General features: G+C 46.9%; 5 protein-coding genes across 8 annotated transcripts in view; 3 read left to right on the top strand and 2 right to left on the bottom strand.

Annotated features, from left to right (window-relative positions):
- Positions 1–576, top strand: part of NUP210L (nucleoporin 210 like) — a 145,105-nt gene extending 144,529 nt beyond the window's left edge. Inside the window, exons 38-39 of the mRNA XM_049880588.1 lie at positions 146–220; positions 314–576. Coding sequence (XP_049736545.1) covers positions 146–220; positions 314–414 — 176 coding nt within the window. The 3' untranslated portion in view covers positions 415–576. The remainder of the gene's footprint in view (positions 1–145; positions 221–313) is intronic.
- A 578-nt stretch (positions 577–1,154) lies between these two features.
- RPS27 (ribosomal protein S27) lies at positions 1,155–2,884 on the bottom strand. Its single transcript, XM_049880604.1, has 4 exons — positions 2,820–2,884; positions 2,400–2,508; positions 1,617–1,727; positions 1,155–1,240 (listed from the first exon to the last, which is right to left on the bottom strand). Exons 1-4 carry the CDS (start codon positions 2,823–2,825, stop codon positions 1,212–1,214), a joined length of 255 nt encoding a protein of 84 aa, XP_049736561.1. The 5' UTR covers positions 2,826–2,884; the 3' UTR covers positions 1,155–1,211.
- Positions 2,885–7,444: 4,560 nt separating this feature from the next.
- RAB13 (RAB13, member RAS oncogene family) lies at positions 7,445–12,012 on the top strand. Its single transcript, XM_049880586.1, has 8 exons — positions 7,445–7,718; positions 9,024–9,084; positions 9,932–9,992; positions 10,228–10,305; positions 10,426–10,515; positions 10,629–10,694; positions 10,783–10,836; positions 11,007–12,012. The coding sequence occupies exons 1-8, from the start codon at positions 7,595–7,597 to the stop codon at positions 11,082–11,084; spliced, it is 612 nt and encodes a 203-aa protein (XP_049736543.1). The 5' UTR covers positions 7,445–7,594; the 3' UTR covers positions 11,085–12,012.
- Positions 12,013–17,986: 5,974 nt separating this feature from the next.
- On the top strand, positions 17,987–19,759 carry JTB (jumping translocation breakpoint). The gene is made up of 5 exons (XM_049880587.1): positions 17,987–18,070; positions 18,220–18,257; positions 18,468–18,550; positions 18,967–19,046; positions 19,437–19,759. The coding sequence occupies exons 1-5, from the start codon at positions 17,988–17,990 to the stop codon at positions 19,591–19,593; spliced, it is 441 nt and encodes a 146-aa protein (XP_049736544.1). The 5' UTR covers position 17,987; the 3' UTR covers positions 19,594–19,759.
- Positions 19,760–19,853: 94 nt separating this feature from the next.
- CREB3L4 (cAMP responsive element binding protein 3 like 4) lies at positions 19,854–24,524 on the bottom strand. Of its 4 annotated transcripts, none has more exons than XM_049880583.1 (10): positions 24,419–24,524; positions 24,042–24,219; positions 23,370–23,607; positions 23,094–23,215; positions 21,386–21,478; positions 21,148–21,254; positions 20,955–21,023; positions 20,750–20,834; positions 20,487–20,583; positions 19,854–20,350 (listed from the first exon to the last, which is right to left on the bottom strand). In XM_049880583.1, exons 2-10 carry the CDS (start codon positions 24,213–24,215, stop codon positions 20,157–20,159), a joined length of 1,179 nt encoding a protein of 392 aa, XP_049736540.1. In that variant the 5' UTR covers positions 24,216–24,219; positions 24,419–24,524; the 3' UTR covers positions 19,854–20,156. The 4 variants fall into 4 exon arrangements, with proteins under 4 accessions (XP_049736540.1, XP_049736541.1, XP_049736539.1 ...); XM_049880584.1 differs by having other exon boundaries at positions 24,042–24,216; positions 24,349–24,516; XM_049880582.1 differs by having other exon boundaries at positions 24,349–24,515.
- Between the last annotated feature and the right edge of the window lie 1,981 nt (positions 24,525–26,505).

The following is a 26,505-nucleotide window of genomic DNA, read 5'->3' as shown; positions in this document are numbered from 1 at the left end:
GTATTTCAGTCACGAGAATTAGAACCCAAGTCTCATTTCTCTTTCTTGCCCCAGAGATCCCCACACTCTCTGACTTTGCCCCTCCCCTACAACTGAAATCAAGACATGCCTTTTTTGGTGACATCTCCCTTTGTCCTTTTCCCAGCATACAATGCCTTCCTAAACAAGATACAGACAGTTCCAGTGGTTTATGTACCAACTCTAGGATCACCACAGCCAGGTAAAGAACTGACATCCATATCTTTGAAAAGCTCATACATACGTTTTATTCACTAGAGCCTGCGTCATCTCCCCCTTCTGCATTTATTTCTAGGTTCTTACAGCTCTGCACATTCTCCCCCTTCCTTCGTGAGTCCACAACCCTCACCGGGCCAGAGTCGGCTACAACATTGGCTATGGAGTATAAGACACTAAATGTACCACTGGATGTCACCTTAACTGTAGCAGAATGGAGACTTTTAGCCCTAGACAAGAAACCCAGCGGCATCCCCCACACTCACAGGCCTACAAACAAGGCTTCTGAGAACTGCAAATAAAAGATTGTAAGCTTTTTTTATTAAAGTGGTATGCTGGATTGTTTAAAGATCAACTGTCAGTTCTTAATCCTACGAAAACAACAGTTAAAGTAAAAATCTTATTTATATAGTGCCCTGGTTTAATATATAACCCATAACCTGTTGCCACTGAGTCAGTTCTGACTCAGCCACCATATAGGACAGAGCAGAACTGCCCCAGAGCTTCCAAGGAGCACCTGGTGGATTTGAACTGCAGACCTTTTCGTTAGCAGCTGTAGCACTTAACCACTAGGCGGTTTCCAGTTTAGTATATAGTATAAACCCAAAAGTGCCCCGTTTTCTGGGTCTAGCGCAAGTTTTCTGCCTTTGACAGGGTACATTCTTGCTACTTTTCTTTCATTTTAGTGGAAAACATTTGCATTTTCCTTCTCTGACGTTTCCACCTTTCACAGGTTTTACAGTAGTATCTCAGTGTAGTTATCAAGCTTGAAAGATTTACCCAATGAAATCCAGGCAGATAAAAACGCCCAAACGGACTTTTAAGTACCTGGCCACTTACTTGCCCCAAATGACTCTAGTATTCCACTCTTCTCATTGCCCCTGAATACCTGAGGCAGTAAAACAAGACAATACACAGGATGTATCCAAAATGTGTTTATTGGGATGGTTTCCCACTCATCTTGATTCAGGGCGCTTTTAGTGCTGCTTCCGTCTGAAGGAGCATCCTGGAGGGAAAGGTTCAGAGGTTAACTGACATCAGCCTACCTACCCTGTCTACCCCACAGAACAAGATGCCTTCCCTGTGATGAAATATCCACAGGAAAACTACATTTTTTATTTTTCTTCACTCCTTCAGCTATTATGCAGTCATTTAAGGACTCTCACATGAAGCCCCTTTTATCACCCATCCAGCTTAGTTTTGGAGAGTAATGCTTTCAGATTATAATAAGGTTTCTAATAATACTCATTTTGGGGAAGGAAAAGATCAAATCCAACCCTCTTTTTGAGACATTTTGAGAACTTAAAACTATAAATGGTTCCTCTCGTTATGTGTAAGATTCAGAGGCCAACACCACAACATTAATTAGTTAAACCATTTACCTTCTGTAAGCCTTGCTTTTCCTCCTGTAGGCTGGCAGAGGACAGTGGAGCAGCCAACACACAAAACTACTGTTTGTGCATGGCTAAATACCGTGGTGATTTTGTAGCATCCTACAAATAAATAAATCAAAATAAAGGACTTAACAGACATTTTCTCCAGTATTATCCCCACACCTTTCTTCACTTCAAGGTATGCTTCCATGAATTAGCTGTTGAGATATGCATGTTATTAAGCAAATTCAAAATTCACTATCCTGTTCTAAGCCTTTGATTACCTGGCTCTAAGGATGCACTAAAACCATCACAGAAGCAATGTGGACTACCTGACCCCGCCCATGGATTTGCTGTCCATTCCACAGCCTGAAAGGGTAGAGGATCAGAACCAACAATTATTCCAAGAAAAAATAAGAGAATCCTCCACGAGGGATGAGGGAGTGTCAGTAACGGTTCAATATTCACTCCCTTGCCTCCAGATACAAGTACATAAACCACCGCCGAAACCCAACTCATCCTCTTTACAGCGTTTCCCAAAGCAAGGACATCTAGGGTTTGCATATGGACGTTCGATAAGGGATCACTCTGGAACAAAAGAGGCTCCCCTAAACTGCAAAATTTACTACTCTCTCATTCATTAGTTTTATGAAAAGCAAGGACAGTATTATCTGAATTTCACTAAGCAACAAATTGCTAAACTGCTTCAAGGAAAATGCAAGCTCACGCTACAACTCTTTCCAGTTGTTGAGGTCCAGTCCTTTCCCCACTTCTGCCAGGTTATCTCCTCACCTGGGCATTTCACATCCATGAAGTAGGAGTTAGGGCTCTGCACCAACCGCTTTTTTTTGTGTTTCCTCTTCTCCTCTTCCGGAGAGGGATGAAGGAGATCCTTTGCGAGCTAAAAAGGGCACAAATGCAAGAAGTTAGAAACCAACTGCGAAAACGGGATGATCGAAAACAGTCCCCACTGCCACACACCGGGGAGAGCTTGCCCCTGGCCGCCCCTGATGTTTGCGCAGCTGGGCCGCCATCTTATGTTTGGCCGCTCCCGTCTATGCAGGTGGCCAAGTGGGCCTCTGCGATCCCCGTAGTTAACGTCCTAAGAAGTGCGGAGGGTAACTGTGGACCCTCTGCGTTCCAAAATCAGCGTAAGGGGGCGTGGGGACAGAAGAGCGAGATCTGCGCAGAAAGCTGGACCAGGCAACTCACAGGCATGTTGGCAGGGGCAGGTCGTCACCGCCGGAAAGGAGCGAAAGCGGAAATCCTGCTCCTTATAGTGGGCATCTGGCAGGAAGTGACGCCTACCTCTTTTATCGCCATGTTGTGAAGGTCCTTCTCTGTGAGTCAGTCTGTGCTGGGGCGAGAAGGCGGCTGCCATCTTAAGAAGGTCTTAAATGAGAGTTACGACACAGATCTGTCGCCATGTTGAGAGGGTTTGATTTCGATCTTGAGGTCAGCACTGTATGATCTCCACTATCAAGGAATAAATTGACACTTTTTAAATTTCGTGCTACACTTTGACAGTCGGAACCTGGTAAATAGGAACTTCTGAGGAAAACATCGGCGAGACGAGATCTATCCCAAACTTTAAATTACTTTTTTTCAGTTGCTTTATCCATTTTTAACAATGGATATATATATTCAGAAGTGTAAATATAAAAAATGGAAGACTGCCCTGTATCTCCCCAACTCCAACCTATTCCTAGGGTTAACCATCCGATCCTTTCCATCTGAATTTTTTATCCATTTTTAACAATGTATATATATATTCAGAAGTGTAAATATAAAAAATGAAAGACTGCCCTGTATCTCCCCAACTCCAACCTATTCCTAGGGTTAACCATCCGATCCTTTCCATCTGAATAATAATAATTCACTTACGTACTTGTTTACTATGTGTATTGATATAACTGCTTTGCATAGGTTAACTGATGTTCACAATACTATGAGGTTGATACTCTTATTATCCACATTTTACAGATTAGGACATCGATGGCCAGAGATATTAGATAAATTGTCCATGTTTAAAAGAATATATATCTATGCAGCTATATACAACTTTACATAAATAGCATAAGGAGATAGATAATATAAAAAGCCTGTTGCCATCCAGTCAATATATATGTAAATAAATAAATACAAATATATATTATATGCATATATACGTATAATATATAAATTAAAAAAACCAAACCCACTGCCGTGGAGTTGATTCCAACTCATAGAGACCCTATAGGACAGAGTAGAACTGCCTGATAGAGTAGAACTGCCAACCTCTTGATTAGCAGTCCTAGCACCTAACCACTACGCCACCAGGGTTTCCACATATAAATGCATGTATCGCTAGGAGTCAGAATCGACTCAATGGCAATGGGTTTTATACATATATATGTATACACACATATACATGTATATACGTATACGTATATATGTGTATATATATATATATATATATACACACACAGATACACACACACACACACATGCGGAGCCCTGTGGCCCACTGGTTAAGAGCTTGGCTGCTAACCAGAAGGTCAGCAGTTCAAATCCACTAGCTTCTCCTTGGAAACCCTATGGAGCAGTTCTCTTTCCTGTGGGGTTACTATGAGTTGGAATCAACAAGACAGAAATGGGTTTTATATGTATATATTTTATACATATATATATATATATGTATGGAAACCCTGGTGGCGTAGCAGCTGAGTGCTACGGCTGCTAACCAAAAGTTCGGCAGTTCGAATCCACCAGGCGCTCCTTGGAAACTCTATGGGGCAGTTCTACTCTGTCCTATAGGGTCACTATGAGTCGGGATCAACTTGATAGCAATGGGTTTGGGTTTTTTTTGGGTATATATATTCTTTTTACTTGTGACTGTATTTGTAGGTAAATTCCTAAAAGTGGAATTGTTGGATCGGAGAGTATGTACATTGAGAAGTGCTACCAAATTGTCTTCCAATCTTCCAAAAAGAGTTGTGCCAATTTACAATCCCACGTTCTTCCTCCCCTCCGCCTACTTTCTCACCAGCACTGCCTTCTAAGACTTCTAATCTTGGCAGTACAGATTCCCTTGGCAGGAAACGAGAAGAGAGGAAAGATAAAACTGAAGCATCATCTTCTATAATGGTCACCAAAGGTTTAGGACGTCCAATTGTCATAAAGGAGGAATGAAGTTTACCCAGGTGACATTTGGAGGCCTGGTCAATTCCAAAGGAAAGGGGTGGGGCAAGGTCAGTCCATTCTAGTCAGGGTGTGTTCTGGAAAATGTGTAACAACCGGCTCACTCTAGGAAAGCCTTGACTTGTAGTGTTTTCCATGGTGTAAATATTCCCACCACAGCCAGTTTCAAACTACCAACATGCCCTCATTAAACACAGTTGGGAAGAGATGTGTATAATCTGTTCTCATGAACCAATAACAGCTGGCACCAGTACACTACTGGTGGGCCAGAAAAACCTCTGAGGAAGTGACTTTTAAGCTGAAATCTGAAAGACAAGGGGCCAGCCATGCAATAATCTGGGGGGAAGAGCATTCCAGGGTGAGAAAAGGCTCTGGAGTGCAAGACCCTAAAGCCAGAATGAGTCTGACATATTTGAGGGGAAAAAAGACAGGCCAAAGCCCTGAGCACTAAGGAGAGAGTACTGTGAGATGAGATCCCAGTGAAAGCAGGTACAAACTAGCATAAGTCCAGTTTGGGGAGCTTAGCAGGAATATTACATTGCTGAGGATGAAATGTCCAGATCCAGGCAAAATAAGATAAAAAGAAAAAAACTGATGGCTTTTTGCCAGAATGAAGAGTAATTTAAAAGATACATGAGAGACAGCTTGGTCAGTGAAAAGAAATAGGGAAGATTTAAGGTTTGTGATACAGCTTGAAGATGTAATGGAACGTGAACACATGGACAAAAGTGTATTGGATAGTTGTGTTTGAGAAGGGACTAATAGGGATACAGAAGGTGACAAGGATAAGTGACAAAAGATGCTTTCTCCTCACAACCAGTATATTATCTTTATACAAGGATGAGTCTACTGACCTATTATTAGAAAAGCAGATATTTTGAGTAATTTTTGCCAAAGGCAAAGATAAACTTGTTTCCCAAAGCAAACACTTTAAGGGACAGCGTAGCTGGGGCTGGGGCCTGGGGACCGTAGTTTCAGGGGATATCTAGGTCAATTGGCATAACAAAGTCTATTAAGAAAATGTTCTGCATCCCACTTTGGTGTGTGGCGTCTGGGGTCTTAAAAGCTTTCAAGCAGCCATCCAAGATGCGTCAGTTGGTCTCAACCCACTTGGAACAAAGGTGAATGAAGAACACCAAAGACACAAGGAAATACTACCCCAAGAGACAAAAGGTCCACATGAACCAGAGACTCCATCAGCATGAGACCAGAAGAACTAGATGATGCCCAGCTACCACCAGTGAGTACCCTAACAGGGAACACAACAGAGAGTCCTAGAGGGAGCAGGGAAAAAAGTGCAGAGCAGAGCTCAAATTCACATAAAAAGACCAGGCTTGATGATCTGACTGAGACTGGAGGAACCCCTGAAACTATGGCCCCTGGACACTCTGTTAACCCAGAACTAAAACCATTCCTGAAGCCCACTCTTCAAAGATTAGACTGGATTATAAAATAAAAAAAATAATACTCGTGAAGAGTGTGCTTCTTAGTTCAATCAGATACAGAAGACCAAATGGGTGGCTCCTGCCCGAGGCAGGACGAGAAGGCTGGAAGGGACAGGAACTGATTGAATGGACACAAGAAACCAGGGGTGGAAAGAGGGATTGTGCTGTCACATTGTAGGGATTGCAACTAGTGTTGCATAACAATGTGTATAAATTTTTGTATGAAAGATTGACTTGAGCTGTAAACATTCACCTAAAACACAATTAAAAAAAAGAATAAAACCAATAGAAATTATTTAAAAAAAACAAACTTCTTTCTTGATAGCCATGCTGTCCACACTTTAGCTTCCTGGTAGGTAGCCAAGGCTACACGCACACAGCCTAGTAAGTGGGGTGTTAGGCGTGCAGCCTCAGGTCTGGGCTGTGTTAAAGGGCCCATGAGATCAAACCTTTTCAGTCCCAATCTTTGTCTTCCCGAGCTGGCTGTTCAGAGAAATCACACAAACAGTCCCAAGAGGAAAACTGTTCCAAATGAAGCCCCCAAATGTGTCAAGGGAATTTTTTTTTTTTTTTTTTGGTGGGGGCGGGAGGGGGGCAGGGTGTGGTGGTCTGTATCTAAAAAAAAAAAACAACCAGTTGCCCTTGAGTTGATTCCTACTCTGGATTATACTTAATTTTAATTTTCACTCGGTTCCACCAGGGGGTAGACTGATTCAACAAATAACTTCCTACTCTTCTTGCAAAGAGAATTGGGATTCAGACTCAGGGGCTTGGAGCACTAACACCAGAATTCTAGAACTGCCCTTTTGCTCAGTCCCAGGAGGTTTCTATCTTCCTTGAACAGCTCCTCCAAAAATTAGTCCCAGCATTTTGTCAATTCCCAGTGCCACCCCTTCCTTTTTCCTCATTTAGTTCCTTCATTTGATTCCTCTAAGATTCCTCTTTCCCCGACTGTCCTGGTTAAACCTCTACTTCCCTACAGCCCAGCCTCTCTGGCTTCAGAATGGAAGAGTGAGTGAAGGCGAAAGAGGGGGACCAGAATGGAAGAGTGAGTGAAGGCGAAAGAGGGAGACAGTGGTTAGCAAAAGGTTGCAGGAAATGGCGAGGAAGACAGGCCAGTTTCGGCTGGGAAAGAAAAGCCGGGAGGCTGGGCGGGCCTCCTTGGCCGCCTAAAGGGATGGGCGGGCAGGAGGTGGGGCCCGGAGAGTGCCGCCTCTCTCTTTCCCGGAGCCTGGGCGGAGAGGGAGGAAAACTTCTTCCTGGCCTGGGCTCTGGGGCCCATCTGTTTGCCAACCCTCCAATCCCGCCTACCGGTGCCCGGCATTTCCCCACCCCCAGCCCCACACCCCCCCAGTGTCCGCCATGGCCAAAGCCTACGACCACCTCTTCAAGTTGCTGCTGATCGGAGACTCGGGGGTGGGCAAGACTTGTCTGATCATTCGCTTTGCAGAGGACAACTTCAACAACACTTACATCTCCACCATCGGTGAGCCCACTGGCCGTATCCCAGACCCCGACTCCCCCGTGCCCTCACCCTCAGGCTCCTGGATTACTAGTGGTCCTAGAATGAAGCTCCTAAACTCCAGTCCCTCAACTCCTGTCCCAAACCCATCCCCCAAACCACGTCTCTGGGATGGTACCCAAATCTCTAACCTCTCTGAGGCCTCCAGGTGACTCTTGTTGCCAGCCCCTCATTTTCTTGATACCATCTCCTTAGTCTCAAATCTATATGAACACTTTTCTATTTTCCCCTCAGCTCTTCTTACCCCACCTAGAGCTTTTTTCATCCACTCTCCACATTTCCTGTGTCCCCTCTTTCTCCACAGCTGTCTCCCAATTCTGCTGTAATCGCCTTTCTGTCCCACTGAGCTTCAAACTCTGATTGCACCCCCATCTTACTATCCATTTCCCAGTCTCCTGCCCCTCAATAGCGGCTTGGGGAGGGTGGAGCAGAGAGGCTGGGTGTGCCAGAGGGTGTCCCCTAGGTTCTGATCATGAATATGCAGTCAGCCTGATGAGGAGGTCAGGAGTGAAGGGACTTTTGGGGTCTCTGACTCAGCCTGGTGACTCAGCCTCTCCCTGGGGCCCCAACAGGCTTGGGGGAGGAGCCCAAGTTTCCACTAAGAAGGACACTGTTTCCCCTCCTCCCTTCCCATCCTTCATCTCCTCTGGCCTGGGAAATAAGACAGGGACAGGCTCCAGACAATTATGGTTAGAAAGGGGAAAGAAAAAATGCCCTCTTTCCTAATTCAGTCTCAAGAGGAATCCCATTCAGCCTCAGACTTTTCTTGGTTCCCAGCCTGACCCTTAGTTTATTCACATAGACTAGCATCAGCTTATCTTTCTCCTCAGTTTACCCCATAGGTCCAGGAGGGTGGGTAGAGTACAGAGGGTAGAGAGAGCGTTCTAAGAAAACAGAAGGGAAGAGGAACCTGAAAGTAATATTTTGGGGGAGACAGACTGGATTGAGAGTTTTGTCAGGTGGCTGAGTGGACCCCAGAAGTGGCTTAAGGGCCTTAGGTCTCCCTGTGGAATTTTCACCTTCACCTCCCCCCACCCCCCCCGCCCCCACAAAATCCGTAAAATCTGTATAAAAATAGCATGCCTGCTATGCAAATACAGCTTCACGAAAATTCTCCTAGTTCCACACTTCCAACAAGATTGTTCCCTAAGTGTCTCCTCTGCAGAAATTCGGGACCTGCCACTGCTCAATTCCTGTCCCTCCCACCACGGTTTTACATGCACACACATACATGTCCCAGCTTCAGTGCGCACCCTTCTCCACCCCCAGGAATTGACTTCAAGATCCGAACTGTAGACATAGAGGGGAAGAAGATCAAACTGCAAGTCTGGTGAGTGAATTCCCCAGGACTCCTAATCAGACTTCCCACTTACCTTCTACAACCCTCTCCTATTTTGCCTAATTTCTTTCCCTTTCCCCGTGGCTGTTTCCATCACATCTCCTAATCCATTTGTATCTCTCATCTTCACTCAGCTGTCCTTCTGGTTCTCTTCCTGCCCTCCCAACTATTTTCAGCTTTTTTGTAACTCTGTTGCCTCCTCCAGCTCCAGAACCTTCTCTGAATTTGACAACACATGTCTGTTGAGCTATGATGTAGAAATAGGCTCTGAGGAGTGGAGTGGCAAGTAGTAGGATTAAGACTTAACTCCAAGTTCAGTTCTCTCCCTAAATTATGGAGCGTCCAGAAAACCAAGTATAGAAAGTTGACCTGACTGTCAGAAGGAAGCTGGAGACCTTGAAGTGGCAAGAGGCTTAATGGAGGCATAATAATATGAAAAGTAAGAGTAGACTGGGCTTCAAATCCTGGTTCTGTTACTTACCTACCCTATGGCCTTCCTTAGTTATTCACCCTCTCCAAATCTGTTCCCTCATTTGTAAAATGGAGAAAATAAAACATGTCTCACAAGGTTAGAGTGATGATTAAATAAAATGATACATACACAGTGTTTGGCAGAGAGTAAGCTCTCAATGAATAAACAAGAGAGGTCTTGTTTCTTGCGCTTCTACCATATCTCAACATCAGCCCAACTGTCTTTTGCCCCTTTCTCCCTTTTACTGTTTCCCAATTCTATTGCTTTCAGCCCCACTTTGTTGGAACAGCTAAATTCTTAGGGGGAATTCTCTTCTTGTAGAGCCCTCCTGTTTATTCTAACCCTTGGAAACTTCTGCCTCTTCAGGGACACTGCTGGTCAAGAGCGATTCAAGACGATAACAACCGCCTATTACCGTGGAGCCATGGTACAGAATCTGGATAAGGGATGAGGGCATGGGGCAACAGAATGTAGGTTTGAGTACAGAGGGGCAGGGAAAAGTGGGGGGGGGGCACAATGTGGGTTGAAAAGGGCCCCACATGGTCTGGTGTTTAGATCTATGGATGGGATTTGCAGGGCACTTAGAGGGAAGGAGAGGCAGCAGGAAGCCTAAACAGGGCAATGTGGTCCAACGCTCCATGTTGAACTCTACCATCCCCCAGGGTATTATCCTAGTATACGACATCACCGATGAGAAATCCTTCGAGAACATTCAGAACTGGATGAAGAGCATCAAAGAGGTGAGAACCCACCTTCAGAGATGGGAGCTTTGGGAAGGGAACTGGGTAGAACCTGGAGGAGGGGATGGCTTAAGGATGAGCAAGACCCAGCTTTTACTCACCTTTCTCTTTTACCCCCAGAATGCCTCGGCTGGAGTGGAACGCCTCTTGCTGGGGAACAAGTGTGACATGGAAGCCAAGAGGAAAGTGCAGAAGGAGCAGGCCAATAAGGTGGGGGCCAGGCTGGGCAACGATCTAGAACTGGGTGGGAGGGCCAGGATAAGCTCCGGTTGCAGCGGCCTGGGCTGCTGCCCTTTATCCGGCTTCACCCCACCTTCCCACAGTTGGCACGGGAGCATGGAATCAGGTTTTTCGAGACAAGCGCCAAATCCAGCGTGAATGTGGATGAGGTGAGGCCCCAGCAGAGATGGAGTATTGGAGAATAGGGCTCTCTTGCCTCCAATCTGTGCTGACCAGTCTCCTCTTTCACCCTGTTAGGCCTTCAGTTCCCTCGCCCGGGACATCTTGCTCAAGTCCGGAGGCCGGAGATCGGTGAGTTGCTTCTGCTGCGCCATATACATGTGTGTGGGGGGGGGGTAAAAACTGAGGAGGGGAGCAATGTTGAGACTTCCCATGAGGGTGGGTCTCCTTCTAACAGCTTATAGCCTCTTACCACGGCCAGCCATTTACACCCTGATCTCCCTGTACCCTTCTCCCTCCAGGGAAACAGCAACAAGCCCTCCAGCACTGACCTGAAAACATGTGACAGGAAGAACACCAACAAGTGCTCCCTGGGCTGAGGCCCTGCCTGCCTCCCCACCCTGAGCCCGGAGGCTGGACCTGAGGGAGGCAGGGGTGAGGGGCTGGGCAGGGGAGAAACAGCTGATGGGGCTTGGGGGGTAAATGGGTAGATGGCAGGGAGAATGAGGAGAAAATGGAGAAGAAAAAAAGGAAGGGGAGAGAAGGAAAAGAGGTAGACTAGAGAGAGAAAGAAAAACAGGGAGAAAGGAGGGAAGAATGAGGAAGTGAAAGAAGGTAAGAAGGAGGTAGGAAGAGAGGGAGGAGGGAAGGCTAGATGGCTCCAGACCAGACTGCCCTGGGTTTCCAGGGCAAACCTAAATGTAAATATATTGATTTATTCTGTTTCTGAATCAGATTTTAGGGTCTTGTGAGTGGCTGGCCCTGTACCACCCTATGAAGGTTTGGTCCTATCCTGTCACTCTGCATGGTCTTTCTCAGTATTAAAGGCCAGTATTTGCACAAATGTCCCTGGTTTGGATAACTTTCATTATTGTTCCAATCGCTCTCCACTCATATCTCTACTTCCTGCCTCTCTAAGGTGGTTGGTCTGCTTGAATCTGGCTAGGTTCACATGGCACCAGAGCTAGTCCTAAGCTATCCCTTCCCCAGCTGTTTAGTTGATGGAGAAAACAGAAAGGAGAAGATCTGGACATCCTCTTTCTACTTTGGGGTCCAGGGGTCCCTGTGGGCAGAGCCTTGTCCTGAGCCCAGGAGAACCCAGAGAGGAGAAGGAAACTGCTGTGGGCTTCCCCAGGGGAGTAACAGCCCTAACCTCAGGGAGATAACGAGGCCTAGTATTGTTAACCCAGAGATTCCTGCAAGCTCCTTTCGTTCTGCCAGCAATCTCTTTAGACAGCTGCTAGGTATTATTGTCTGCTTTTGTTGGTGAGAAAAAATGAGACACAGAAGAGGTTCATTTGTTCATTAAATATTTATTGAGCATCCACTATGTGCCAGGCACAATGGCAAGTTCACATAACCCTTGGATGGCACTTGAAAGCAGAGGAACAAGTAAATTTATCAAAAACAGCTCCTAACTACTGAATAACAAAGATGGCAAAACTACTGGCATGCAAAAAGAACAACAACCTAAAAACACAGGCTTGATACACAGCTCCTTGAGTACAAATAGACGTTTTTCATCTTTCCACAGCATTTTTTTTTTTATTGTGGTAAATATATATGTAACAAATTGTTTGCCTTTTCAACATTCTTCACATGTACAATTCAGTGACATTGGTTATGTTCATCACATTGTTCAACCATCACCATTATCCATTTCCAAATATTCCCATCACCCATCACAGAAGCTCAGTGTCCCCTAAGCAGGGAGTTCCCCTTTCCCCCTCCCTCCTGTCCACCCCTGGTAACTAAAACCCACTGCCCTTGAGTTGATTCCAACACATATCAATCCTGGTAACGACACAGTATTTTTTAAGCAGGAGAATTATCTCACGGACTTAACTTTTATCAGGATCATTTTACCCTTTTGCCCTCATGATGCTTCAGGTCAATGAAAATGTCAGATTTGGTTTAGACAAAATGCACGATAAGAAGTTTTGTTCATGGATGTAATGTTCAGGGCATTTAAGAAATCCCCAACCCTGTAGTATAGAAGTGGATGCCACAAGCCCGGAGTCAGCAGCAAAGTCTTGTGCTGCTGTTTCAGTTGCTACAAGACAACACCCAGACAAAGTGCTGGGAGAAGGACATGCAAATATGTTGATAAATGTGTTAAGTATCCAACTGGTTTAATGCACTAAAGAGATGATGAGAGATTTGCATTTTGTGATCTCAGGAAGCAGACTGACATTCTCATTATACCCTTGAGCAGCTACTTTAAAATCCAGTTTCAGAGTAGAGACCCAATTTGTTGCTTTCTTAGGCTGTTGGAAGTGAGAACTTAGATCTCATGCTTGTCATGAGACAAGGTAGGATTTGGTAAGGAGTAACAGAATACTGGAGTTCCTGGGTGGTGCAAATGGTTAAGGGTCCAACTACTAACTGAAAGGTTGGTGGTTCCAACCCACCCAGACGTGCCTTGGAAGAAAGGCCTGGCCATCTGTTTCTGAAAGGTCACAGCCTTGAAAACCCTCTAGAGCAGTTGTACTCTCTACACATAGGATTGCCATGAGTTGGAACCAGCTCAACGGCAACTGGTTGTTGAAGACAATACTAGCAGATTTCCGCCAAAGACTTTATTATAGCTGAAAACTGCTGGAAATAACGCACAATCTACTTTCTGTGACATAAAAGTATTGACTCACAGACAAATAATAAAAACCTAAAGGAACAATAGTTTAAAAACTCAGCCTGACAAGATTTTTTCAACTCCCACCCGATGGTCTTTCCACAGTCTGATAGTTCTTGCTCTTGAGAAGCCAGCTTTAGTCTGATGGGAAGACAGAATTTATAGGACATAACACTAGATACACCACTAATCCCAAAAGTGCTCCAGCCCCTAGGGCTGCAGGGGAGAGGGACAGCAGTGCTCTTCAGGCTAGAAAGACTTCTTAGCCAGAACACCAGCTGCTGTTGAGTCCGTTCCGACTCATAGTAGTACCCCCATGTGTGTCAGAATAGAACTGTGCTGCATAGGGTTTTCAATGGCTTAGTTTTCAGAAGTAGATCCCCAGGACTTTGTTCGAAGGCATCTCTGGGTTGACTCAAATTTTCAACTTTTTGGTTAGCAGCTGAGCATGTTAACAGTATGCACCATTTCTAGGGAAGGAGAATGTGACGCAAAATTAACAAGAAAAAATTATAAGAACAAGCCCTTTGATTTTGAGAGATGGGGTCCTGATTTTTTTTTCTTTTCTGTTGTACTTTAGATGAAGGTTTACAGAGCAAACTAGCTTATCATTAAAAAAAATACATAGTTTTGTGACCCTGGTTGCCAACCCCACGACATGTCAGCTGTCTCCCCTTCTTGACCTTCAGTTCCTCATTATCAGCTTTCCTGTCCCCTCCTGCCTTCTCGTCCTTGCCCCTGGGCTGGTGTGTCCATTTAGTCTCCTTTTGTTTTCTGGGCCTGTCTAATCTTTGGCTGACGGGTAAACCTCAGGAGTGACTTCGTTACTGACCTAAAAAGGTATCCAGGGGCCATAATCTCAGGGTTTCTCCAGTCTCTGTCAGACCAGTAAGTCTGGTCTTTTTGTTTGCGTGTGAGTTAGAATTTTGTTCTACAGTTTTCTCCAGCCCTGTCCGGAACTCTCTATTGTGATCCCTGTCAGAGCAGTCAGTGGTGGTAGCTGGGCAACATCTAGTTGCACTGGACTCAGTCTGGTGGACATTTCTTGAAAATCATCCCTTCCTCACGACCGATGGCCTGAGCTAATTTTCTTTATATATGATTTTTTTAAAGTATACTTTAGATGAAGGTTTACAAAACAGACTGGTTTCTCATTAAAAAATTAATACAACTATTGTTTTGTGACATTGGTTGCCAACCCCATATGTCAACACTCTCCCCTTCTCGACCTTGGCTTCCCCTTTGTCCGCTTTCCTGTCCCCTCCTGCCTTCCTATCGTTGCCCCTGGGCTGGTATGCCCATTTAGTCTCGTTTTGTTTTATGGGCCTGACACATCTTTGGCTGGAAACCGTGGTGGCATAGTGGTTAAGAGCTATGGCTGCTAACCAAAAGGTCTGCAGTTTGAATCCACCAGGCACTCCTTGGGAACTCTACGGTGCAGTTCTACTCTGTCCTACAGGGTCACTGAGTCAGAATCAACTTGACGGCACTGGGTAATTTTTGGCTAAAGGGTGCACCTCAGGAGTGACTTCTTTACTGAGCTCAAGAGTGTCCAGGGGCCATATTCTCCGGGTTTCTCAAGTTTCTGTCAGACCAGTAAGTCTTTTTGTGTGTGTGTGATAATTTTTGTTCTTCATTTTTCTCCAGCTGTGTCTAGGACCCTCTACTGTGATCCCTGTCATCAGTCTGGTGGAGGCTGTAGTAGTGATCTATTAGTTCTTTGGACTTACCTTTCCCTTATGCCTTTGGTTTTCTTCATTCTCCTCCCTTGTTCCAGACGGGGTAAGACCAGTGGTGTACCTTAGATGGCCGGCCACTCACAAGCTTTTAAGACCCCAGATGCTACTCACCTAAGTAGGGCGTAGAACATTTTCTTTATAAATTCTGTTATGCCAATTGAGCTAGATGTTCCCCAAGACCACGGTCCCCACAGCCAGCAGCCCAATAACTTAGTCCCTCAGGGAGTTTGGATGTATCTATGGAGCTTCCATGATCTTGCCTTGGACAAGTTGTACTGGCTTCCCCAGCAGGTCCAGATTACTTTATTAACACCCATATTTATTTATTTTTATTGTACTTTAGATAAAGGTTTACAGAGCAAAGTAGTTTCTCATTAAACAGTACACATATTGTTTTATGACACTGATTAACAACCCCACGACATGTCAACACTCTCCCTTCGCAACCTTAGGTTCCCTATTACCAGCTTTCCTGTTCCCTCCTGCCTTCTAGTCCTTGCCCCAGAGGTGGTGTGTACCTTTAGTCTTGTTTTGTTTTGTGGGCCTGTCCAATCTTTGGCTGAAGGATAAACCTCAGGAGTGACTTCATTACTGAGTTGATAGGGTGTCCAGGGTCCATACTCTCAGGGTTTCTCCAGTCTCTGTCAGGCTAGCAAGTCTGGTCCTTCTGAGTTAGAATTTTGTTCTATATTTTTCTCCAGTTCTGTCCAGTACCCGCTATTGTGATCCCTGTCAGAGCAATCGGTGGTGGTAGCCAGGCACCATCTAGTTGTACTGAACTCAGTCTGGTGGAGGCTCCCATATTTATATGGTTTAAGTACCTTCTACAAGCAGTTTGCTATCAGCTGTTAACCCAAAGGTTGGTGGTTCAAACCCACCCAGCTCCTCAGTGGAAGAAAAGGCCTGGCAACCTGCTTCCATAAAGATTATAGCCAAGAAAACTCTGTGGAGCGGTTGTACTCTAACACATGGGGTTGCCATGAGTCAGAATTGACTCCACTGTAACAGGCTTTTTTGTTTTTAACCTATCTACTGAACATCCTTGGAAACTCTATGGGGCAGTTCTACTCTGTCCTATAGGATTGCTACGAGTTGGAATCGACTTGACAGCACTGGGTTTTACTGGGTACTGAACATCTGGAAACCCTGGTGGTGTAGTGGTTAAGTGCTATGGCTGCTAACCAAAAGGCTGGCAGTTTGAATCCACCAGGTGCTCCTTGGAAACCCTATGGGGCAGTTCTACTCTGTCCTATAGGATAGCTATGAATCAGAATCAACTCGACAGCAATGGGTTGTTTTTATGTGTACTGAACATCTAAGAAAACTAAACGCACAACAGTCCGGTTGTCAGGGAGGCTGCATACGAGGAAAACGATGGCAAAATTAGAACAGTGACTAATACGTTACCAGACAGTAAAGCATGATGAACCCTGAGTGTGAGGAGTCAAGACACTGTAGTTCTGGGCAGATATCAAGGTTTAACTTTATGAGGATGGAAAGCAGGCATAACTCTCTAGCCTGGAAGTTGAAAGTCTCACTTCTCCTATTCACTAGCTGGGTGACCTTGGACAAGTCACTTATACTCTCTGAAGTTACTCATAAAACAGGGATAATATCAACTCTGCCTCCCTAGGATTATTGAGAAGATCAAAATGGGTTAAATGTTAAATTCAAAAAGTGTGGTAGAAATATGGGGCAACATTATTGGGAAAGAATAAAGAATTTCCATACACATTTCATTTGAACACTGCAAAAAAACGTAGAAATGCATACTAGCATTTTCATTTTACACGTGACACTGAAAGCCACATATTGTCCTAAGGTCACATAAGCACCTGAGCCTAGACTCAATACTTCCCAGAACTTCAAATCTCATGCTCTGTTCATTGCACAAGTGATTATTCCATATTATGCAGCAGCAAAGGAGAGCTGAGAACTCTTGGGGACCAGCTCTGGGAAGTGGTTTAGCAATTACCATGAGGGGAGGTGACGTCCTTCATCTATACAGAGTAGAGAGGTAACGCAGAGACAGAAGTTTAACGTTCACCTTGTGTGTGTCTCAGGTATTCCCGCTCCTGCAGAGAGGCGAGTGTTCAGTCAGTTTTCCCTCCATCCCTGGACTGCCAGCTCGGATTCTCCACTAGATCGTTGGGACAGGGAGGGAGGTTGGGGAAAGGTGTCAGAAAAGCTTAAGCTTAATGTAAATCCTAGGGTTTTAAGGAAAGAGCAAAGTCCTAGGAGGGAGACGTATTATCTCCTTGCTCATTAGCCGGGAATGAACAAAGTCAGGCGACAATCCAGAGAGCAGCGAACCAACAACCCAAGCAAGCCTGGATCACCGCCATTTCCCCCGTTCTGGCCAAAGACTACCAGGACCATAATGCAACGGTACGCCGAGCCAATGGGCCACCTCTCGCTGCACAGACGCTGTGAAACCTGAGTCCCAGTCAGCAACGGGCGAAGCGCTGCCAGCTCTTAAAGACTACAAGACCCAGCGAGCGACAATTCGCGTGCCACGGTCTCGAACGACCGGTTTCGTTCGGAAAAACCGGGCCCCGTTGGCAGACGCAGCACCCCAGAATCCCCCGCGGGACAAGATGGCCGCGGTGAGAGCGGAAACGGAGGTGAGGGCGTCCTAGGCTCGTACGCCTCGTCGGGCCTTTCATCAAAGAAACTTGAGGTTCCGGGAGAGGGAAACTCACGTCCGTATCTAACAGATGCTTTTTCACTTTTTCGCTGTGGTCATGGGGACGTCCGATAGAGCCTTTGTCCCGATAGGCAAGCCCAGAATTCCGCAGTCCTGACCTGGAACCTCCGGGAGAGCCGCAGAGTGTCACCTCTGTGCTCTAAAGGAGGCACGAGGCCAGTCAAACAGGTCCCTCTGTCCCGACAGGTGCGACACTGAGCATCCCATGCCTGCGGGCGCAGGGAGGCATGGCCTCCCCCAGGGCCGCCGCCTCTGCTGGTTGCTCTGCGCGTTCGCCTTGAAGTTCTGGTGAGGAGTTGCTGAGGAATGGGAAAGGGTGGGGACCGGATCGTCCCCGCCCCCGGGGTTGGGGGAGACTCTGTCCCTGGGCCGCGGGGGTGCGGGCTCTCAGTTTCTGGCGTCTGACTTCTGCCGCTCCCCTCCGTTACCCCCTGCAGCCAAGCAGAGGCTCCAGTCCCGGAGGAGAAGCAGTCAGGTTAGTGATGGCCTGGGAACCCGACGCCCACCATAGCTTTTTTTTTTTTTTCCTATTACGTCCTCCCATTTATGGAAAGCACAGGTGGAAAGGGGCAGCACCGCATGGCATAAGGGCATTCATTCGCTATGCTGGGAGGTTGGATAGGCAGAGCCTTTGTGAGAAATTTTCTCTGAATGGTCCGGGGCTGGGATTTCTCTCTCCCTTTAGTGAGCGCCGCAAACTTGCAATGCTGGCTGGTGGAAGAGTTTGTGGTGACTGAAGAGTGTGGCCCATGTTCTAATTTCCAAGCTGTGAGTATCTGTTTTGACTATCTCATTTCTCACATCCAACCAGCCCCTAAGTCTCACTAAGTGTGCCTTTGGATTGTCTTCTTTTTTCTTGCAGTCCAAATCTGAACTTGCCTTCCCTGTGAAAATGTGCCATCTTCTTTCCGAGTTAATGGCATTATTCAGCTGCTAACCATATTCTGTTCATTTTTTACTACAGCAGGCTCTGTAATCTGTTCCCTCCTTTCCTAGAGTATTGCTTCTGAAGTAAAACACATTCCTAGTCATGTAACCACCATCCGCATAAGAACTCTTCATTAATTCTCTTGACACCGGCTCTGAGCCATAGCACCTGGGCACTTTCCCCTTCCGAATGGCAGCCTTTCTGTTTCTCCTTGCTGCCCCTTGCTAACATGTCCTCTGGCCTTTTCTCCTGGCAGAAAACAATCCCCGAGTGCAGCTCCACAGGGTATGTGGAGAAAATCACCTGCAGCTCATCTAAGAGGAATGAGCTCAAAAGGCAAGTGCTGTTTCTCTTCCCTCAAAACTTTGAAGACCACCTCCTCTGCTCCTATAGCTTTAGGCACATGGTCCCACCTCTTCTGGTCTGGAGGTAGCATGGCATATTGGGAAAAGCAGAGATTTGAAGTCAAATTACTAGGACACAAGTCCCAGCCCTATTCCTTAGCCTTATGGTATTGGCCATATTTTCTCATCAGGAAAATCAATTAATTTTACTTTTGCTTGCCTTACCAGTAGAGAAATTAAATGATAAATTTGACAGGGATTTATGTAGTCTGGTCTCCTCTTTTCCTCTTGGGTATATCTTGGTGAGACTGAAGTGGAAGGGATATTAGAGGGGGAAGCTGGTTGGCCTTTTCTGGAAATAACTGTTCTTTCCTGCCCTTAGTTGTCGCTCAGCAGTGATGGAAAAACGCTTGTTCTGGAAATTCGAAGGTGCTGTTGTGGGTGTGGCCTTGGTCTTCGCTTGCCTTGTCATCATTCGCCAGCGACTATTGGACAGAAAGGCTCTGGAGAAGGTCCGGAAGCAAATCGAATCCATATAGCCACATTCCACCCTTTTATCCTAGGTCTCAGAGACCCCACCTCAGACAAAGTGGAATGGACTGACTTGTGCCCCTGATTCTTCAGAACCTTGGGGTGGTACCCTCTCTTTGCCCATTTTCTTCCAGATCATTAATGAGGAGAATAAAGAGTAAAAGAGTTTGTTTCTTCCCTGCTGCAATTTGGTTTGAGGCAGGCAGTCATGGGAGGCAGAGAGGGAAAAAGGGTGGCAACTTTAGGCCCCAGTTTACTAAGTACCTATATTCCCTTTCTTCTACTATTTGTTAAAAACTTCCTGAATACAATTTCAGCTAAAAAGTTTATTTCTCAGCTAAAACTTCAGTTATCCCTCAACCCTCTCCCCCAAGAAGAAATAAAATCACAGATACATAATAATAGTATTTGACGTGCCCTCCTCACGTAGACAGTCCTGAAGTGATTCAAACCCCTCAGTGCAAAGACCTCTGAGTAGGAATCCCAGGAGGAGGCAGAACTGTAGAGGAGCCCTGGAGTCCTTTTGGTGATCGGGAAGTGGGCCAGGAAGGAGGGTGGTCCCTGCTCCAGCTCACATCTCATCTGCATGCAGCACAGATCTGAGGAGCCTACTGGCACCTGTCTTTCCTCCCATCTTCTCAAGCCATGTCCTTGCTGAGTCATTTGCACCCTTGGCCACAGGTGGCCCCCTCAGTCTGGACTCTACCAATAGGGTCTCCAGATTTTCTGGCATGTCCTTGTGGGTCAGGATATTTCTGGAAACCACTGTGGGATGAAGGAAAAAGGGCAGTAGTAGAATGCTCCACTATGTTCAAAAGGACCTTCCTCCTGCTTCTTGACTACTGTGGAGAACAGAGCCTCCCTTTGCTCACCAAGGGACCTCCCTGCCCTTGCATCTCACCTCCATGAGGCTGGTAATCCTCAGGCCCAGCTTCTGGTAGACCCTGAAAGGGGCTGAGGCTGGGCAGGATAATGAGAGCCAGGGAAAAAAGAAGGATCTAGAAGGAAGCAAGAGGACATTTGGGCCGTGGGACAGTAAACGAAAGGAGCAGAGTGAACGGAGGGGCTTTGGAGTCATCAGGGATGGGAAGATAGGTGTGGCTGGGGAGTGGGGTATCAGAATGGGAGTGTGGGGGAGATGGGAGGTAGATAGACTGAAGGTACCAGAACACAGGTGCTGGTCTGGGCAGCTTTGTTGGAAGTTTGAGCAATGAGTGTCTGGAGCTGGCGAAGCTGAGCCACCAGGGAGCTGGGAAAGGAGGAATGAAGAGTCAGTATCTCCCAGGAACCAAAGGCCACAAATGGGGCCCCAGTGTGCTGTTCTTTTCCCCCAGCACACATCACTCGTGCACGCTAGGCTTTCACTCACATGTTGTGCCTTTCCAGCTCCTGCACTTTTGTCTGTAGTTCCTGGTTCTGTGCAGAACAGGTAGCCACCCTAGGGGGTGTGGAAAGATGGGACAAAACTCGGCAATCATGTGAACCCTGACCTTGTCTGTCTTGGTGAGGAAAGGGGTCCAGACATGGTCCCCAGGAAGCCAGAAATGTGAACCCAAACGCACCTGTTCTCTAGCCCATCGATGTACTCTTTCTTCCTCCGCCGACTGTCCTGAGCCGACTGCTTATTACGGATTTTCCTTCTGACCTTTTTCAGGACTTTTTCCTCTGCCTGAGGGCCCATGATGTGTCAGTCCTAGGACCTTTACCTCCCCAAACTCCCCTACTCTTCTCTGGAATCCTGGCTCCTAAGAAGCTATGGTGGGGCCTTAGCTTGGGATACCCTTTGGGGAAGCATGTTACCTTGGTGAGGGGCAGGTGAGAGGGCAGGGAGACCCCTTCCTGCCCCAGCAGATGCTTCTCTTCATCTGTCAGAAACAAGGTTTGACTTGGAAGCTGGCGGAGGACAGGAAAAATGAGACGGGAGTGGGGAGAGGGTCATCTGATACTCAGCACCCAAGTTTCTCCCCCTGCCTGCCTTCTGGAGAGTGTTTCCCATTTGCACTGGGGAATAACTCGGGACAGAGACCTTAATTCAGACCCCAAGGTTATGCCAGGCTCTGGATCTGAGAAGGAAGAGAGGAGGTGTTTTTGTCATATCCTTTTCTCACAGACAAGACCTTGGTATGCTGAGGAAACTAGAGGGGGACAGCTCCGGTCTGAGTCTCCCCAGACCTTAGGGGCATGGAAAGAGGACCTGAAGGAACTCACTGTGGTGGAGTTTGCTTAATCTTACAGCAGGCAGGCAAATGATACACTTTCATCCACTAACTTCCTTTTGACAAGTATGTTATCCAATTCCCTATCAACCACAGGGTGTGCCCCTAGAGCAGTGGCCCATTGTCCCTAGGATTTGAACCTTACTTTACAAACTGAGGCTCTGCCCTCTTTCAGACAAGGAACTGCCCAAGGGCTGCCAGACTGAACGACTCACAGCAAAGTATTTGGGGGAAGGTAGATGGCTTCTGTGGTTAACCTGAGCCCACAACTGAGTAATTTGCCTTTCTAACTAATACTCCTTTTGTAAGATTTACGCTTCACTTTGTGACTTAAGGAGAATTTGCTTTGGCTTTTGCCTCTGGGTGGTCTTTGGCTTTTAGCTAAAGGATTTCTTCTATCTCTGCCTTTTGCTGATGCTCCCTTCTTGCTCCTGCTTCTGTTTGGTGGGAGTATTAGAGAAGTGTCCTTCCCAATCCACCTAGTTAAAATCTCAGAGTGAGGCCTAAAGGGTTTTATTTGAAACAATAATAAACTCCTCAGGTGCTTCCGATACACACCCAAGCTTAGAAGCCTCAGACTTTTTAAGGTCCCCTCAATCCAAGATTTCTAGGATTCTAAGATGCTTGGCTTCTTGTCCTTGCTTCACCAGAGATTTGCAGGGGAGCTAGAACCTGTTCCCTGCCTTTTGGGTACAGGAAATACTTTCCAGGGTAAAGGGAGGAATGGTGACCCGAGCTTAACCTCCTCTCCACCGTCACTACAGGAACCAGCATAGTCAGCCTTGGGAAGGTATCTGAGGTGGTTAGCTGTGCTTTCATCACTCAGCTACCCTGTAGCCCAGGCCAGTGGGTGCCTGCTGGGGCAATTGTTCCAATGGAAACATTGTTGCAGTTGCTTCTCCTCCTTCACCCCATCCCCAGCAACCAGCTGGATCCCCAGGGGGCCTGTCCCATTTCCGTGTCCTGACCTAAGGCTGGCACAATGACTCTGGATGAGCATACAGAGCACACGAGGTCTGTGCTTTCTTCTGAGCCCTGTCCCCAGATTCCTTCACCCCACCTTCTTAACTGAGACATCATCACCTTACCCCCAAGGGCTTCTGTCTCCCTTGTCCTTTCCTGCTTCAAAAGTTGCCCATGTCTCCCTAGTCTTCAGGCCTTGAACCACAAAATTTGGGACAAATGCAGAGTTCATCAGCAGTTTCCCCCTCTGTCATTCTGTTCTCCCTCATCTATGCAGGTATATATGTGTGTGTCACGGGGCACTGGATCCAGCTGATCCCAAGACTCACCAGGATTGCAGGAGGCCCTGGGGCTACGGTGCCTGCTCTGGGCAGGATGTGGGCATGAGCATCAAGGGGCAGCTCGCTGACCATGCAGGCATCAGGCATCATAAATGGAGGGCTCCACTGATCTGAGGGAGACACAGGTGGCTAGGGGAAAAGAGTTGGAGGATGTACCCTAATGGCAGCAGGGGCTGGGTAGTGGCACAGATTGGGGAAACCCCCTTAGTCCCAGGGCCAGGGCAGGACCTCAAGGACATTGTCCCCTTCCCACAGAGAACTGACCTAGCTGAATGGAAATGAGCCCTACAGCTGGTCCAGCTTCCCCCTGCATGCTCTCCAGGGCCCCTGCCTCATAGACAACCTCATAGAGGGCAGGGGAACTGGGGACAGGGGGACTGTCTGGACGGCCAGGGTCCTCTGAGATGCCACTATCACTGCCAGGAGATGCTTCTGAGCAGTACACCTCATTGGGATCAATGAAAAGCTTCAGGAAGTCTTCAGGCTCACTCTCTTGAAGACCCTACAGTAAGAGAGAGTATGTGTGTACAGGGAAGAATTCTGAAAGTCCTACCTGGTGGCACAGTGTTAAGAGCTCTGCTGCTAACTGAAAGGTCACCAGTTCAAACCCACCAGCCGCTCCACAGAAGAAAGATGTGGCATTCTGCTTCTGTGAAGATTTACAGCCTTAGAAATCCTATGGGGCAGTTCTACTCTGTTCTATAGGGTCACTGAATCCGAATTGACTTGATGGCAATGGGAAACCTAACATCAAACCTAGATCACTCATGCTTCAGTTTCCACCGCTTCTCTCTTTGGGCATGGGGATAATTACAACTCACTATTTTGGGGCCTGTCTTTTCTGACCTTCGTCCAAGTGGAGGCCGAAGCCTCTTGGCACTTCCGATCACAGAGTTGTGTTTCAACCCCATCCCCACCCCCACCCATCACACTCACACAACCATGGCCCCCACTGGACGTCCAGCCTTGCAGCCCTTGTTCTTGTTGCCTAGTCACTGAGACCTCTGGAGGGGGACAGGGGAGTCCTAGCTCCTGGAAGGATCCTGTCGAGAAGACATCTTCTGGGGGTTCTAGCCACACGTCCAACAAGTCAGAGTTTCCAAGGCTCATCCTTCTGAAGCGAGAAGTGTTTGTGTGCGGGAGGGGGAAACTGCAGAAGGAGGACAATGCCCCCCACCCCACCTTCTAGGTTCCTCAGGTTCCCTCCTCTGTTATCCCCTTCCTCACCTGCCCACCCCCTCACCTGTCACCTGGAGATCTCGCCTCTGGCCTTATCTCTCTGGTTCAGACAAATGGGCCCCCTTGGGTATTACCTGTTCTGAAGAAGCCCAGCCCGGCCAAGGCAGCCTAGCCCGCTGACGGCCCCAAACACTACACCTTTTCTTCCCTCCAGGATCTCGCATCCTGGACCTGCCCTGCCAAACTCCGCCCCCAGCCTTACGCCAGGAAAGTGGGTTGCACCTAGCCAGGAGCTGCGGGAAGAGGCGCTGTATCTGGGAGCAGGGGATTAAGGGGCTGAAAGTCCACAAACCATATTTAAGGAAAACATAGGTAGCCACGCCCTTTCTGCCTCAGTTTCTCGCAGCAATATTAAATCTTCTTAAGAGTTTGGTGGAAAAAATTTTTTTTTAATTTTTCTTACAGGGAAGGGTAGAAATGGCTGTGGCTGGAGCACAAGACGCCTGAGTATCTGTTCTTTGGGCATCGCTTTTATAAGTGAGAGAGCACAACAGGGCTGAAAACAAAACGGGAGAACCAAGACATTTGTCCAAGATTTACGGAGGAGGCTTCCTTTCTGTCCTCCCAGAAGGTTTTGAGGGGCAGGGTATCGAACCAATGGAATTACCGGCCCAAGGCAGGCTCCGCCCCAACTGGTCGGAATAGACCGTCAGAGAAAAAGCCAGGCAAATACGGGGGGAGTACTTATTTGTCAGGCGGGGATTGGGTTTCACGGGACCAAGGGGCGGGGCTAGAGTCGAAAAAAAAGTTCTAAGGAAGTTAGGGGAAAGTTCCGAGAATGTGGGTAGGAGAGGCCGGGTTTGGTTTCGCTTAGCACGTGACTGCAAAGTCAAGGTTACCTAGGCGGGGAGTAAATAATCAGTTGACCCATATTACGTGACAGAGTGTTGGCTCAGCAGGCGGAAAATTGCGCAATCGCTGGATGCCTGAGTCCGTAATCTGTGCATCATTATGCTATTGATAAAGAACAGCGGTTACAGAGGGACCAAAGAAAAAAACAACCATACCCGTTGCCATCGAGCCCATGCCGACTCACAGCGACCCTATAGCGACCCCATAGGACACAGTAGAACTGTCCCACAGGGGTTCCAAGGCTGTGATCTTTATGGAAGCTGACTGCCACATCTTTCTCCCGCAAGAGCTGCTAGTGGGTTGGAATTGCTGACCTTTCGGCTGAATGCATAATCATTGCACCACCAGGGCTCCTCAACAGAGGGACAGGGTCTGGAAAACTGCAGAAGTTTTTTTTTTTTTTTTTTAAGCCCTTTGCCTTATCGTTTGCGTCTGATTACCAACACTATAGGTCCCTTATTTGTATAGTTCACAAAATATTTCCTAAACATTGTTCCCTCAATTAATCTACAACAGCTCTGAGGCAGATGGGGCTAGTAATACTTCACCCATATTACCAACAATGAGACACAGAGGGATCAATGACAAGAAAGTAGTGTTATGGATTGAATTGTGTCCCCCCAAAAAAACAAGTGTAGATAACCCCTATGTACCTGTAGTTAAAATCCCGTTAGAGAATGGGTTTTCTTTGTTATGTAAATGAGACAGTATTAGTTTAAGGTGTATTTTAAGTCAATCTCTTTTGAGATATAAAAAAGATTAAACAAGCAAGTGAGCAAGCAAAGATGGAGAAGAGGGATGCCAAGTCACATGAAGATCACCCAGGAGCAGAAGTTTGAAAGAGACAAGGATTCCTCCAGAGGCGACAGAGAGAAAGCCCTTCGCTACAGCCAGCACCCTAAATTCAGACTTCTAGCCTCCTAAACTATGAGAAAATAAATTTTTGTTTCTTAAAGCCATCCATTTGTGGCATTTCTATTATAGCAGCACTAGATAACTAAGACAAGTAACCTGTTGCCCTCGAGTTGATTCCAGCTCATAGCGACCCTACAGGACAGAGTGGAACTGCCCCATAGAGTTCCCAAGGAACAGGTAAGACAAGTAGTAACACCAAAACTCAGGGTTTTGTTTGTTTGTTTGTTTTGCCTCATTCTAGTGTCTAATGGTCCAGGAATTCACTTCAAATAAAATTATGCAGCTATATGGATGTAGGTATGATTTTCATCTGTCTGCCTCTCCAGTAGTACCCCAGGTAAAGGGTAGCTGCGTGGGTAAAGCAGGAAAGTTGGAGTGTCAATCCAGAATTTAA

This window comes from Elephas maximus, chromosome 3, assembly GCF_024166365.1.
Source record: "Elephas maximus indicus isolate mEleMax1 chromosome 3, mEleMax1 primary haplotype, whole genome shotgun sequence".
Lineage (NCBI taxonomy): Eukaryota > Metazoa > Chordata > Mammalia > Proboscidea > Elephantidae > Elephas > Elephas maximus.
This window is presented reverse-complemented; position numbering and strand designations above follow the sequence as displayed.